This window comes from Lepisosteus oculatus, chromosome 1 (genome assembly GCF_040954835.1).
Source record: "Lepisosteus oculatus isolate fLepOcu1 chromosome 1, fLepOcu1.hap2, whole genome shotgun sequence".
Taxonomy (NCBI): Eukaryota; Metazoa; Chordata; class Actinopteri; order Semionotiformes; family Lepisosteidae; genus Lepisosteus; species Lepisosteus oculatus.
Genome location: NC_090696.1, coordinates 58,745,617 through 58,760,762, shown reverse-complemented (window position 1 = coordinate 58,760,762; position 15,146 = coordinate 58,745,617). Strand labels below are relative to the sequence as shown.

General features: G+C 35.9%; 1 protein-coding gene across 1 annotated transcript in view; it reads right to left on the bottom strand.

The window, feature by feature from the left end:
* Positions 1-15,146, bottom strand: part of cntln (centlein, centrosomal protein) — a 192,238-nt gene that overhangs the window by 25,610 nt on the left and 151,482 nt on the right. The window contains exons 22-24 of the mRNA XM_069190797.1: positions 9,491-9,617; positions 7,402-7,539; positions 6,874-7,059 (exon numbers count right to left, since the gene is read on the bottom strand). Of these exons, the coding sequence (XP_069046898.1) occupies positions 6,874-7,059; positions 7,402-7,539; positions 9,491-9,617 (451 nt within the window). The remainder of the gene's footprint in view (positions 1-6,873; positions 7,060-7,401; positions 7,540-9,490; positions 9,618-15,146) is intronic.

Here is a 15,146-nt window from a genome sequence, read left to right as displayed (position 1 = left end):
CCTAAATCCCAGGTGGAGAGTAATCCTAACAGAGATTAACTGAATTTATCACTTATTCTTTTTCAGTCCCATCACCCATGAGAGGGTTTGTTAATATCTGTCAAGTGCTCTGACAAGGGACAAGTCAGAAAAAAGAAGCCTTGATGAAACACACTATTCTGTGAGACATCCTAGCCAGAGGGGCAATTAAAGGCTGGGAGTTTTACCAAAGGATTACTTGAAATAATGGAAAGTGGAAAATGCACAAATTTTTTTGTGACCTTTTTTAATTACTGAGCTTTAGCGGTTTAACTTTCAACCTTCCTGTTCCCTCTAAAACACCTCTGTGTGAAGCCCTCTGTACTTCAAATACTGAATGCACTTCTTCCTTGTCTGTACACCTACTATAGCACTTATGTCATGTCCGCCCACTACGACTACACAATGAACACTGCTTCTCGGCTCAAGTGTTAAAGTGCACGCCTCACCTACAGTAGGTCCCAATCAAGCAAAAAAGCCATTAGCTCCCTATTCCTGTCAACAGAACCTCTGCAGAACTCCCCAGTGGTGCTCTAAGCTAAATGAGCACATCATGTGATGTGTCAGGTGTTCTGCTAATTAGGTTCATTAGATGTACAGAGGACCTGACTAGATCAGAACACATTCATCAATCTTCAGACCTCCTCAGTTATGTGATGGCTTCCAAGCAGAAAAAACGAGGAAATGAAAATTAGAAACAAAAACACACAAAAAACAAACGTGAATGAAACAGATTTATCTTCATATGTAAAGAAGGGGGGAAATCCTTCAAGGGAGGTGGAAGAACAAACCTTAATTTTTCAACTGTGATTTATCAAGCAAATGTCATCCTGTAAACAACATTTACAATTTTAGAATCTAACTCTAAAAGATAAAGAATGCAAAAACAGGATGAAAGTGGCAGAAAATATTTTTATAAAACGCGTACGGTTCTATTAAACAGCAATTTTTATGATGTATCTCTTACAGTTCATTAGTTAATGTGACTCCTGGCATCTAGAATGACTGCTGGTCATAAAAAGGACAATGAAAACTTGACAGAATTTTTAAAGGATGACCAAAATTATTTTTTGTATGAACAGTGCTTTTGGTAAAGTTGAGTATATCATTGCTTTTCTGGTACACATTCCTAAATGCACTTACCAAATTAAAACCAAATTATTAACAGTAATTTACTTCGTTTTAGTGAATCTGAAATCATGGTAGGAGCTTTTCCCAGGTCCTATAGCAACATTCTTTTTTGAGAGTGAAAATACTGTGTACAACAGGTCTTGCATATCATATACAGCAGAAAAAAGAAAAGAAACTGAGAAATCTAAACAATACCACTGAGAAAGATTTTAAAGGGGAAAAAAATGATGACTACATTTGTATTTCACCGCTATTCATACTGTACCTCATACTATTGCATACAATAACAACTGCAGAGCCCAAGGCACTCCACTGCGCATTAAGTTAAAGCAAGATAAAGTCTTAGAAGTCTGAGATCTGACTTTAAAAGTTGTATCTGGTGCATTGTAAAGTGATTTTAAATAAAGGAGAAAACATCGGTGGACCCTGAAGGGCTGAAACTGTTGGGACTGTGAGCTCTCTGCACTGTGAAGAAATCCCAGTCCTGATCAATATTTGACAAGACTAAATCTCTTCTGAGCATTAGGTCAGGCCATCAAAGAATCTAATGTACTTTTATGGATCACTTGGATGCACTGTTTCAAAAAATCTGCATCATGAATGGTGATGTATAACACTGGGTTATGTGAAAGTTACACTTATCTTCCTTTTAGCAGCAGACTTTGAATTGGAGTTTCATGAGCAAGACAGTGAGCTGAAGTCGGGTTACGTGAAATACATCCCTAGATGGCAATAGCTCTAAAACACTGAAGGAGGGTGGCCTTTTAAGTGTTGATTCTCACAAACATGAGAATCTATGCTTTTTAAAAATTACTGTGACCTTTCATTCAGAGCTAAAACTGAAAAATATGGAACACGTAGAGCATAAGTAGAAAGGAATCCATTTCTTTTAGAACTCTACACATTCATACACAAGGGACATCACAAGAACATATGGCCACACTGTAGTTATAGGGTTACAGAAGTCACCAACAATACATGAATAATATCAAGTTAATTCCCATTTAAAGCTGTAAAGTATATGAAACATGACACATTTACCCCTTTTGCATGTCAGAAAAATGTTTAATATTATTTATTAAAATAATAGTACTGTATCTCAAACAATAGTCTAATCTGCTAATTTAACATGTTTAAATTATCACTTAAAAAGGATAATGTTTTTAAAGGGATGTGATTATGTTACTTCAGTATGCTAATATACATGGCAGCAGATCTAGAATGGGTAATGTGATAAAGCCTCCCATTTTGACTGCTTCTGACTTTAAAATATGATTTCTTAGAACTCAGTCTTACTTTTAATTATTAATTTATGCGGCTGATGCCTTTAACTAAAGATATCTACATCAGTACCCATTTAAACAGCTTGACAATTTACTGGAGCAGTACAATTTAAGTGAAGCACCTTGTTCCTTGGTACAACAGCAATGCCTCCTAGAACTGAGCCATTCTCCTTTTCTCAGAATGTCAGTGATTCCTGCACTTAGTGGTACAGTGGTATATGGTCAACACAATAATGATTGCTCCCTGTTTGGATTTCAAAATATAGACAAGAGCATATGATGAAACGAAAAGGGTTTCTTAAATTGCTTTGTCACTAATTTACCTATAACAAAAGAAAAACTTAATTCAAAAGGTAAAATGTGCTATGTAATGTTTACACTTACTGATTCATAAAAGAACCTTAACACCCAGATCTAATGGATTGAATAAAATATTTAGAATTCTTGTGTAGAATTCAAATCAAATCATGATGATAAAAAATTTACAGTGCACTAGCTAAGCCTTATATAGAATAATGTGTTCAATTTCGGTCAGAACGTTAAAAAAATATTGCAGCTCTGGAGTCAGTCCAGAGGAAGGGCAACTAGAAGCTTTCTGGGTCTTCAAGAAATGTCCTACAGTGACAGGTTGAAGGATCTGAACCTTTTTAGTGCTGAACACAGAAGACTATGAGGGGACCTGATACAAGTACTCAGAATCATCTACGGCAGTGGTTCTCAAGCTATGGTACGCGTACCACTTGTGGTACCTGGCGCTGCCAGGTGGTACCCCATATGACCCTAGAACTTTGTTGTGTGCACTGAAAAATTGGGACAGGTTTTCTATTTTAATAAAATTAGTTTGTGTCAAATACGCAGCCTACGTACTACGATACAGCACGCACTAATACTTGAGTGGACACAAGAGCTACTATGTAATTCTATACCATTATACAGGAATGCATGCTACGAATGCGTGCTGCGTTAAGATGAGCAAATACTTTTTACTGCAATAAGATGAGTCTGTAGATGTCGTTGTTTTGGCCAATTTGCTCGTTAACGTTAGATACGAGTTTGAGGGTACGTCACACGAGGACTCTGTTCTGTAAGCCCCTACCAACAGGAACTACAGGAGAGCACATATTTCAGCTTCTGAATGAATTTATCGAAGAGAGTGGCATCGACTGGATAAAATGCGTCTGAGTTTGTACAGATGGTGCTAAAGAGATGACAAGCCAACATAACGGTATAGTTGACTGAATTAGACAGGGTACTCCAGATAGGAAGTGGATGCATTTCAAGAAAATGCCTGACGATTTAAAATCTGTTAGAAACTGTTGTGAATTGTATCAAGGCTTGACCAATGAATTCACATCTGCTTTGCTCGACTAAACAGTCTCACCCCTCTCACTGAAATTGTGCTTTTTTAATTATTTTTAATTGTTGTTGTTCCTGTTATTCTGTAAAGCGCTTTGAGAAGCCACCTTTATAGGCACTACAACAAATAAAGTTTATTATAATATTTATTATATGTGTATGTGAGTGTGCTCATGATGATCATTTAGATTTTCTAGGGTTCCTATGAGAAGATGACTTGTAGGTGTTACTTGGATGCTTTGGTTTGATCAGGGGTGGTACTTGGTCCAAGAAGTTTGAGAACCACTGGTCTAGGGCACTGACACAGAGGATTTATTCTAGTGAAACATGAACCTCAGGACACAAACCGAAAATATGTTGAAGTGCATTTTAAACCGAAAACAGCGAGCTCTTCTTTACTCAGACGGTTTTGGGTGTATGGCACAAGCTATTCAGACATGTGGTTGATACATGTGGTTTCCTTCAAGAAGTGGCCAGATGAGACCCAGGATCAATACCAATGGACCTGGTGGGTCTTCTCGTGTATAACATTTCTGTCAAACCAAATTAGAGAAATGTGAACAAAATTACAGATGTAAATATGATAATCTATTTTATTGTGATGTGTAACATACTACATGTCAATGTGAAGTTAGTATTGAGTATGACCTTCCTTAGCATTAACACAATAACAGTAGCATTGAAGCATAGGCCTGATCAGAATCTGGAGGAATGTTTATTGAATGTTCAGCCACCGTTCCTGTGCAGTTTTTGCCAGCTAGTGAAGTTTACTCAGTTGCAGTTGTCTCCCGTTAATGGCGTTGGTGAGTTGGTCCCACAGATATTCTATTGGATTCTGCTGGAAAACCGACATTTCTGCATTGACTTGTAGGAACGGAAAAACTGCTGTCTCATAATCAGTGAGCAGTAAGACTGCCTGCAAGTTGCAGCGAGAACATTCTTGTGTGAAACAGTTAAAGGAAGTCACTGCTCAGATCATCACACTTTCACTGCTTGAACAACAAAACAGTCAGCATACCGCTTACCAAAACCACCAAAAACATCCCTCCTTACATGGTAGCCTGCTTTAGGATGTCAAAGGCGAAATGGTATTGTGTCTTGAGTAAAACACTCCACCACTTTCTCTGCCACCACCTGAAATGTTCTTTGGAACAAGATGGGTAGCTTCATATCTCCGCTGTCAACTTTACTCCTCAATAGCCTCCAAGCATCCAGATAATTATTATACAGACTGTGGGCCACAGTCATTCTTCTGATGGCTTGGCTCTTTATTTCCTGGAAGTTCTCATGCTGTAGCCATTGCAGCCTGAAAATGAGGCTGACATGGCCTGTCCCTCAGAGAGCTGGTTCCTGCTCATCTGGACTAATCTGCTGATTTCTGAAGCAGAACATTTCATACTCCATCTCTCACAGATAGGTCACCTTCCATACCTAACAACAGAAACCAGGTGATCTTTATTATTCAGACATGGGTATGTCTTTCACTTTTTTTGTAAATCCTGTCTTTATGAATAGCTATATCTACAGATTCTTCAACAATCTTATTTAAAATGTAAATAACATTAAGTACACGCAGAATGAGATACTGACACACGGTTTAAGGTTGCTGTGACCCTATGATGCATTATTATACAGTATATGGAAGTGCATGCAAGACATGTCTTACATACCAATATTACCACCAATATTCTACCAATATGTCATGCTGGCACTTAGTTAATTACACTCTGGCTGGATGAATAGTTTTGTTTTAAAGCCTCAGTTTAATCAACTTTGTGATGTGCCATTAGGCATAACCAACGGTAGAAAACAAGCCACATGTGTATCACTGTTTCCATCATCAGGTGTTACCACTCCCGCTGCAACAGCTACACTAAGAACAAAAAGAAAAGAAACTTATCTTGGGGCTGTCATAATAGGATATCAGACAGAAGTAGTAGTCTTAAAAAAGGCCTGAACCATGCAGTTAAGATAAAGGCAGAACAAACAATGTAAATTTTTTAGTACTCTCCTTTAGAGAAACAAAAACACGCAACAATAGCTGACACAACAGTCCTAAGCTAGACAGAAAAGACAGAACTTTAAGGTTCTCAAATCATCAGTTTTGAACAGAGACATATCTCTATTACCTGTAGGAGTTTTCAGTGAATTTCAGCTCTGTCAAAAATGAAATCTTGAAAGTCCACAGGAAACAAAAAAGCGAAATATGCCAACTGTATACAGCTGAGAGTTTGTCAAAAAGATTTATTGGACCTGATGATTTTAAACATAAAAATATGAAATGTGTTTTTTTCTCTCTTCAGAAAATGTTTCAAACAGATGCTTGATAAAATGTTGAGTTTAAAAAATATCCTATTACATTGGGTCATTTAATAAAACCTGAAAATGTATGCTATCGTGATTTTGCTGTCTGCCCTGAATACAATAGAAAATAATGTAATTAAAATCCCATAAATTGGCGCCACAATTTGTGCTGGAATGATGTGCTGCTATCTCTTTAAATGTCATTTATACCTTCAGTTTTTTTTTTTTACTTTCATTTTTTTTTCAACTAGCAAAGCTAATTAGTAGATGTCACCCAGCTATGGAGCAATAGAGGACAGGATGCAGCCTGGCAAGTCTTTATCTGACATAACCAGACGCCTGCTTAGTTGAGTCTGCAGTAGCACGCCGAGACAAACCAGTCAATTTTCACAATAAATTGTGAGAGGCAGACCACTGCCTATATTCCCTCAATTGGGATGTGCATTGTTTTTCCCTTACAATATTACTAATTTTATGATAGCCTTCTAAAGCTCTTTAGCTTTACTTTTTTGTCACAAAATGAACAAATTTAGCAGTAAATTACAGTTACAGTATATTAATCTGGTGGCTTTAACCAATTTATTAATCCCTTTATTAATGCACATGACATGATAAAAAAATATTTACTTGGTTAAATAGTGCACAAAAAAAATCAGATCAATGAATTACCCATACAGAAATAAGAACAGCTGGAAAAAGACTAAATACCACTGGTGTTATCTCAGCAGCAGTAACATTCTTTTTTATTCTCCTTTGTTGATAAAATACAGCCTTGGCATACCTTGATGAAGCTGACCAGCTCCTCCAGCTGTCTGTTGGCGAGCCCCAGTTTCCTCTGCACACCCTCCAGGGCCTGTCCGCTCTGCAAGGCCAGCCCGTGCATCTGCTGCGAGGCTGTCTCCTCCAGCTCTGTCAGGGCAATCTCAGACTCTGCCACCCTGGATTGCAGGTCCTGCACTTTCTGGTTCTGTGGTGTAAATCAAGAGAAGGATCCCTTTGAGAAACACACTCCAGTAGATCTCCCTTAAGACCCTATTATCATGTGAGAAACGCACTATTAACCTACCGGCAAGTTTAGATCTAATGGTGGAGAAATGTATTTTTGTTCAAAAAGTCTTTAAAATAGACTACAAAATCCACTGGTTGCAATGATGTTCTGGTTTCATGGTACCATCAGATGGCCCACGGAACATAGCAGTTTTCTCTGGCTGATCACAGGTTGCATCAGACATTGGTGTGGAAAACGTCAAATTAAGGAAAAGCACAGAATCAGAAATTAAGAAGTTTAACAAAAATATAAGAAGCTTACCTTCTTTTCTAGCTCTTCCCTCAGCTTGAGACAGGTCATGTCATGTTGATTCTTTTCTTTGGTGACTACGTTGAGCCTCTGCTTCAGGGAATCAATGAAGGTCTTTCTGTTGGATGCATCTTCAGACAGAGTCTTCACCTATTCAATTAAAAAGAGCAATCCTGGGATGAAGCTGATTCCAGTTCTGGTTGAGTTTGAAGATGCTTTCACTTTTTTTTTAGCATTTACAGTTATCTGACCCTTGCCACTACAATGAAAATGCAATAAAAATGGGAAAAAAATCTAACTTTTACCAACACAAACATCCCCCAATAGTGAAAACTAGTATTATGATTACTTTCAATTGTTAAAGAAAATGGGGCCATTTTTTTATTGGATGCAGGAGGAAAAGGTTAATTAAAACAACTTTACAACCATCTAGTTCGTTTTACTTCAAAAAAGATGCTGTGCTTTGCATTGAGGTGATCACACATGCTTCAGAAAAGTGTTATGATTCTACTCCCCTCTCTCCTGTGTGTGATATGAGTTGTGGGATTCACAGAAGGCAAAATGGCTCAGAACACATAATGCCTTTACCACAGGCAGGGGGGTGGTTTCATTCCCATTGAGAAATTAAGAGCAAAGCTATATTTATTCAGAACAGAAAAGTATCTTGTACTAACAGATAAAGTAAACCTGCCTCATTTGACTTGAACCCAAAACTTTCAGCATTTGTTTTAAATGGCTTATATTTTACTTCAATGCTATTCAATTTAATTGAAGACACTGTCAACTGCATATAGAAATTAATACAACCTTCTTGTAAAGAGAATATTGGATAATTTGGTATACTGTACACTTTTACAGTGTTCACAGAATTCACAGAACTAATCAAGATCAAATAAAATGGTAGAAACGGGCAGTTCAGTTTCCAGTTATCCCTGGTGCATGAATGTAGTGTCAACTAAAGAATAACCACTGAAAAACTACTGAAGATCTGCATTCATAACAGCCTCCTAATGACCCCTGTAAAGTCTGATCTAAAATAATCAATCATCAATCATATGAAATCTATATATCAACCAGTGTTTCGCTTAGCTAAAAAGACAGCTGGTCTTTTTAAGTTCTGTGATCTCAGCTCTAAGTCATAATGATTTTCGGTGCACAAGCATCCCCAGTGCTGGAACTATTCTGCAATAGTCCTTCTATGGAGGATTAGCCGATGTCAGAAACCAGTCCAGGGATTTTCACAAATAAATGATAACCCTCAGTGACTTGGTAAACCAACTGAGCTATAAGCTTTAGTGCGTCTAAACCGGCTGAGCTATAACCTTTAACAAGTCTGTAAACTGACTGACCCATAACCTTTAGTGAGTCTGTAAACCAACATGCCTTGATCTTGCAGGTCCTCAACCAGACTGCCTGCCCTTACCTCCTTTAAAAGACTTCCAATTAACAGTTACTGGTTGTGCATTTGTGGTGACATGGTGGCACAGTGATTAGCATTACTGCCTCGCAGCTCTGGGCTCATGGGTTCAGTTCTAGGCCTGGGTTGCTATCTGCATGTTCTAACCATGTCTGAATGGGTTCCGACTTGGAGATATGAGTGTGCTTGTGGCTGTGTGTGTACCCTGTGATGGACGGGCATCACATCCAGGGAGTAACTATCCCATTGTTTGCTGGGTTATTCTCCAGCCTCCCTACAGCTCTGAAATGGATGAAGCAGTTAGAAAATGGATGGATGGTTGTCCTTTCTCCCTATTTCGTTTCTGGCACCTATTTTCTGATGGCCTCCAGTCCCCCTTCATATCAATCTGATCAATTTGGGAAATCATCACTTAGCTATTAAAAAAAATAACATTAGCTTATTCATCCAGGTGAGCTTCAGTAAGCTGGTTGTAGAGACATTAACTATGAAGTATTAATTTTCCATACAAAAATCTTAATGGCACAGACAAGTTTCATAATATCTGAACAAATCTGTATTTTTTTTAAGTTTACCACAGGAGTCCCAAAAGAGGCAAATTAGTTATTCGGAATAGTATGTCATAATGAAGCCATTCACTAGTCACTAGGAAGTCATATTTCAAAAAAAAAAAGAGTGACACACTTTTTTCTCCAATTCTTCTATGAGGTCTTTGTGGGTCTTTTCATTTTCCTGAAGTAACTTTAATCTGGATTTCAGATCTTCAATTAGCTGCCTCTTCATGTTGATGTCTCTTTCCGTACGAGAAACCCTAAGAGAATAAAAATATATTACTAAAACTTGTCGGCTGTCATATTTTAATTTCCTTCACTGCAATAGATATTTGTTCAACAGATGAAAATAATACACTCATTAAAATGCAGAATATATAATTTAAAAAAATGCATGATAACAATGTGGATTCATGTAGAAAATGACCAAGATTTGTATAAAAATGTGTTAAAATAGGATTTACAATCCAAAAAATAATAGTACATGATAGTTTTTATTTTTTAAGCTCATTACATACAGTATTTCATATACTGTACAGAGATAGTTTGTAAAACTTGAATAACCATGTTCTTTTACTCTAAACAATTATTAAAGGATAATTCATACCATATACTGTAAGCATTGATTATCATTAAATTTATCAAGATGTGTTAGAGCAACACAAATATTATATATGCTGAAAATCCTGTGAATAAAGGTTATGAGGTACTCAAAACACATTCCACAACTGTGGCCTTAACACTTCACTAATGAAAGAGAAACTGCTAATAACAAAAAATAAATATTTGAATATGAAACTACCATTTCCTGGATCTTGGCCAATAAGAAGGGATAACATTCGCTGTTTCTGAATTCTCCCCACACAATTTGTTACATGTTAATATTCTAAAAGTCATCAAATCCAAAACACTCGAATGCCTGCTTAAGTATTGTTCGGCATTTCACAACTTTAAAAGATTACAACAGAGAATTCAGTCCCTGCGCAACTATCTAGATGTGTTTAACATGTACAGAACGTCACTTCAAATTTCAAACTGCAGCAGCGTGTCTGATTAATATTCTTGTACTCAAGTCACTTAAAGAACATTAAAGGATGTACCTGTTTACACATCTTTTAAAAAATGCAGCTGCTTTCACTTGAAAAAAGCTAGGTTTTTTGGACAAGCATTGATTTTATGTACATGCAGATGCAGACAAATAGACTGCTGCATTCTGTAAAGCTCACATTTGAGTCAACAATAAATACATATGTTTATTTATGTCTAAACATATAAAGATCTCTGTTTCCCAGGCTGAATGTGAGTAAAACACTTTGTAAAATGAATGATGCCATTAGAATGTGAGATTCTCTTACCAGAGTGACATTAAGTAAATGTGAGAGGTTAGCCCAGGGGACTGAACCCTGGTTACCCAATGGATTTTAGCATTAATGAGAAAAACTTATTGAACCTTTAGAGCTCATATGGAGCAAAGCTGGCTCCTCTATTTACTCAAGACTCTGGCAATATCCTACCTGCGTTCACAGGCACTGTCAAGTGCTTCTTCCTCTTATGAAAGAATGCTAATGCCAGTACCAAACATGATTTTCAAACAATTTAACAAAAGAGGAAGGATAAAATGGCATAAACCGTGGGACTTCAAATGACAATAACCTTGTTAATTCATAATTTTTCATGTTTTTCAACATAGAAGTTGTGATACCTTAAGGCTTTCCCTGGAGAGCTTGCTAAGCATTAATATAAGCATTAATATAGTGTCCATTGACATAAAAAATTCTACGAACCAATGCGGCATTCTTTTCTATTCAATTAGCACGTGTGAATAAATGTATCATATTAAAGGCAATGAGTCACTGGACCTCTGATCCTAATTTTTTGAAAAAGTAGTCATTTGACCCAATGAGTGCAAAACAGTAAGGGAAAACACATTATTGGCTTGAGCAATGCTTTAGATCGAAAGGAGAGGTTGTGAATTTTATCTAAACATCTAAACATTCTCTAATATTTAATCTGGATGTTTTTGCTCCTGAAGATTTTTTTTGTATTGTATTATTTGTTTTGTATTTTGTACTTTCAATTTTTCTTGTATTTGCGTTCTACAAATCTACATCTATTGTGTATAATATTGGAACATATACATACTTTATACAGCCTGAATATGTTAACTTTACAAATACTGAATACTGTATTTCACATAATTCAAAAAGGTGAATAAAGGAAATGTTATGACATGAATGACACTGAATGGAAATAAAGTAAAAACAAAGAATTTAAAATTTAAAAAGACAACAGACTGGAGATCAAAGAAACCAAGCTATGACAAGAGGGCGAATGAAATATGGTTTTGTTCATAAATAAAGCACAGCTTTGGCAGTAGATATTGACTAAAGAAGCCTTAGTGCACTTTGAAATCTATTTTAAAAGAAGCTAACCTTCTCTATGTGCACTTTAATACTCTTCTTAAAAATGTTTTTCTTTTCTACTACTTATTACTTGCTTCTGCTTAACAGTTATATCATTAGTATGATTAAAACGACCTCTACCTTCTAAATAATCAACAAATAAGATTTTATATTTATGAAATTTTACAAAAACGATATGTTTCCAATATTTTTTTTAATATACAGTGTATATTTCAGATGTGAAGTACAGTATGGTCTCTGAAGTTTTGGAATAATCTAAATGTAATATTATAATAAAATGCAAATGCACAAAGACAGGAATAGAGAACTAATCACTTAATTATATATATTTTTACCTTTTTAATTCGAATGAATAGATCTACTTGAAAATTGAGTTAACGAATAGGACATACAGAAACACCAATGTTTTAACTATTTAACTACTGAAATATTATTTTCCAACACTTCAATATATTGTTTAATCCACGTTGTGGAAGTGTAAAAGAAAACAACCACAACAAAGCAATGCAAGTGGAACTGTGAATCTCAGTGCAGCATTGCTAGTGAATGACCACAGTAATGACACTCTCTAAATTATTCTTGTTTAAAAAAACAGCATCTCAAATAATAGATTCTCAGCCACAAGCAGAGACACGTTGTTGAAGACAAATCTCCAATTCTAGGAAATCTAAAATCTTTCCAGAAAAAGCACAGGTATGACTATTGATATTGAACAATATATTGACAAATCATTGCACTGCCCCAACCGTGGTTTCTAATTAATACATTTATATACCAGTTGGATAAATCACAAAATACATCCTGGATTCTGCCAAGCACTTAGGGGTGTTTAGAACATTTTTCCTGTATAATCTATCCCTGTCTCACTTTATATTAATTGGTCAATTAAAAAAAATTAGGTCACAGCCATCAGGCTAAATTCCACACAGGGACTGAAATTTAATACAAAAAATAAGATATATAATATCTTGTCTTTCTGTATGGACTAAGTGTATTTGTTTACTGTGCTAATTGTCTATTACACCAGTGTAATACCATATTACCAAGGTACCAAACAATACTAGCTGCCTTCAAACATGCATTTTTGTCTACATCAAAATGTCCAGATGTGGACTGACTCTTGCACAGTTGTTCATCGGTTCTATACTTACTATAAAAGCCCTGCTGAAACTTTTACTTTTCAGAGCATAACCTGCCAGTGCTATGTTAGTGATTGTGGGGAGAAAAATGAAAATGGAGTATTTTTTTTATTTACAAAATAGATTTAAAGTTCCAGTGGGACACGTCAATGTGAGCTCAATACTAAATAAAAAAACAAATCCTGCATTTTCTATAAGAGCTAATTTAATAATACTCAGTGAGCACTCTGAAATGACAGATCGTTTATACTGTACAAATACAGCACCTTCCTTATTTAATCATACTCATGAATAAATCTGGAAAAAGGAAAACAATATTACTGACAGACTTATGTTACAGACTACATAACATCCTGCTTACAAAATAATTAATTGAAATTCAAAATACAGGGGTGTCACATTTATTCACACTTTTAAATATAATTGTAGATATAATTTTCAAAAATATATGTAAGGCAACTGTGCTTTTTGCAAGGGCAATGGAAGACTTCACAAAGTTCCAGAATACAGAGGCCTTCAAAGGGGTCCTATTTCCCTCTGGTAGAAAAGAAGGTAATACAGGGAAGACATTCATGCATCATCATGGTTAAGGTCAGAGAGTTCTCAGAAGACAAAAGACAAATGGCCATTGACCTCCACAGCCTGGGAGGTGGGAATAAATGAATCTACACACCCACAAATACATACAGTCATACATGGCACACTAAGAAAGTGAAATCAGGGATTTAATCCTAAAACATTTCACCAGGGATTTCACGTACAGTACTTAAATATTTCAGGATTGTGTGAAATCCCTGGTTCTACATTCTTACTGCAGCATACACATGAATACACAGAATTTAAGTGGTAAAGATGAATTTGTTAATAAGATTCTTTTCTGATATACAGTAAGTAGGATATAGACTTTGACTATATCCTACTATATGTAGGATATAGAGCAGAGCACTCCAGTTGTAGGGCTATGCATCCTCCAGTAAAAAAAAAAGGAAATTAGAAATCAACCATATCAACTGCTTGCCTTTAGTAGCGCACACACATTATGATGGTCTTGTGATATATTTTAACAAGCATTTAATGTTCTTTCCTTTTTTTTAATGGAATTACAGTATAACCCATGCAACTGAACACTCTCAAAATATTTTAAACAACTGGATAAGGACAGTAAATTGAGCATTTAGGGATTATGTTTCAGATCTTGAATTCATAAGAATGAAGTGACTGGTTTGTTTAACTAACAATTTATGATTTTTTTTGCAGCCACCTAGCCTACAAGAAACAGTTTTCAACATGTTGTGCTCTGGTCCTTTACTGCTGTTACAAGCCAACCCTTCATACATCTAGCATACAGAACACGTTACTTGGCCCTTTCAAAGCAATGACTGATTGTATTGATGGATCTCTCTTAATTGTGACAATTTAATTTAAAGTTATATAACTGTAACTAGAATTGCTTTAATTTAAGCATAACTAGCAGTCTGACCTTTAAGCTAAGGACTGTACTTTAAGAATTTTTTTAATACATTATTACGCTAACCTGCATGGCAAGAATAACGAGTCACAGCTAACCTGTCATTAAGGAAACCTCCATTCTTTATTACAATGTTTTTTCACTGCATAGCAAATATATTATTGAGAAAGAAGGATATAACGATTTCATGATTTTAAAATACATTATTTATCCAGGGTCAAAAGAGGAAACATAAGGTTTGTATCATGGTGTAATTTGGAATTTACAAGAATGCATAAGATCTGGTGGGGTCGAGAATCACAGTGACAAGTGCAGTATATAAATGAGAGAAAGCAGAATTGTATGCAGCTACCCCTCACACCATTGTGCTGTTCTCCTGTTTTTAGACACCTGAAGTCTTGCAGTAGAAGCAGAACTAGCTTTTTTTACTTCAATATTCCACAATTTCCAGTACTCATCTTGGTAGATGGCACCTACTGTATGTCAGGAAAACAAATATGCATCAAGTCAAGTGTTTTGCAGTGAATAAAAAAAGGTTGGAAACCAAACTCTTGTCTTTATAGCAGGACTGAACACTATTAATCATTTTGATCAGTCAATGATCAACACTTTGTGTTTTCAAGTTCACCCACGTTTTGTTTCTTGCTCATGGAAAGGCTAAGAAGGATTAAGACGTGGGTGCCTTCATATACCTATTAAAGTTATTTTCTCTGAAGATATTTTCACCACAGTATGACATTCGTGTGGAACGCGTACTAC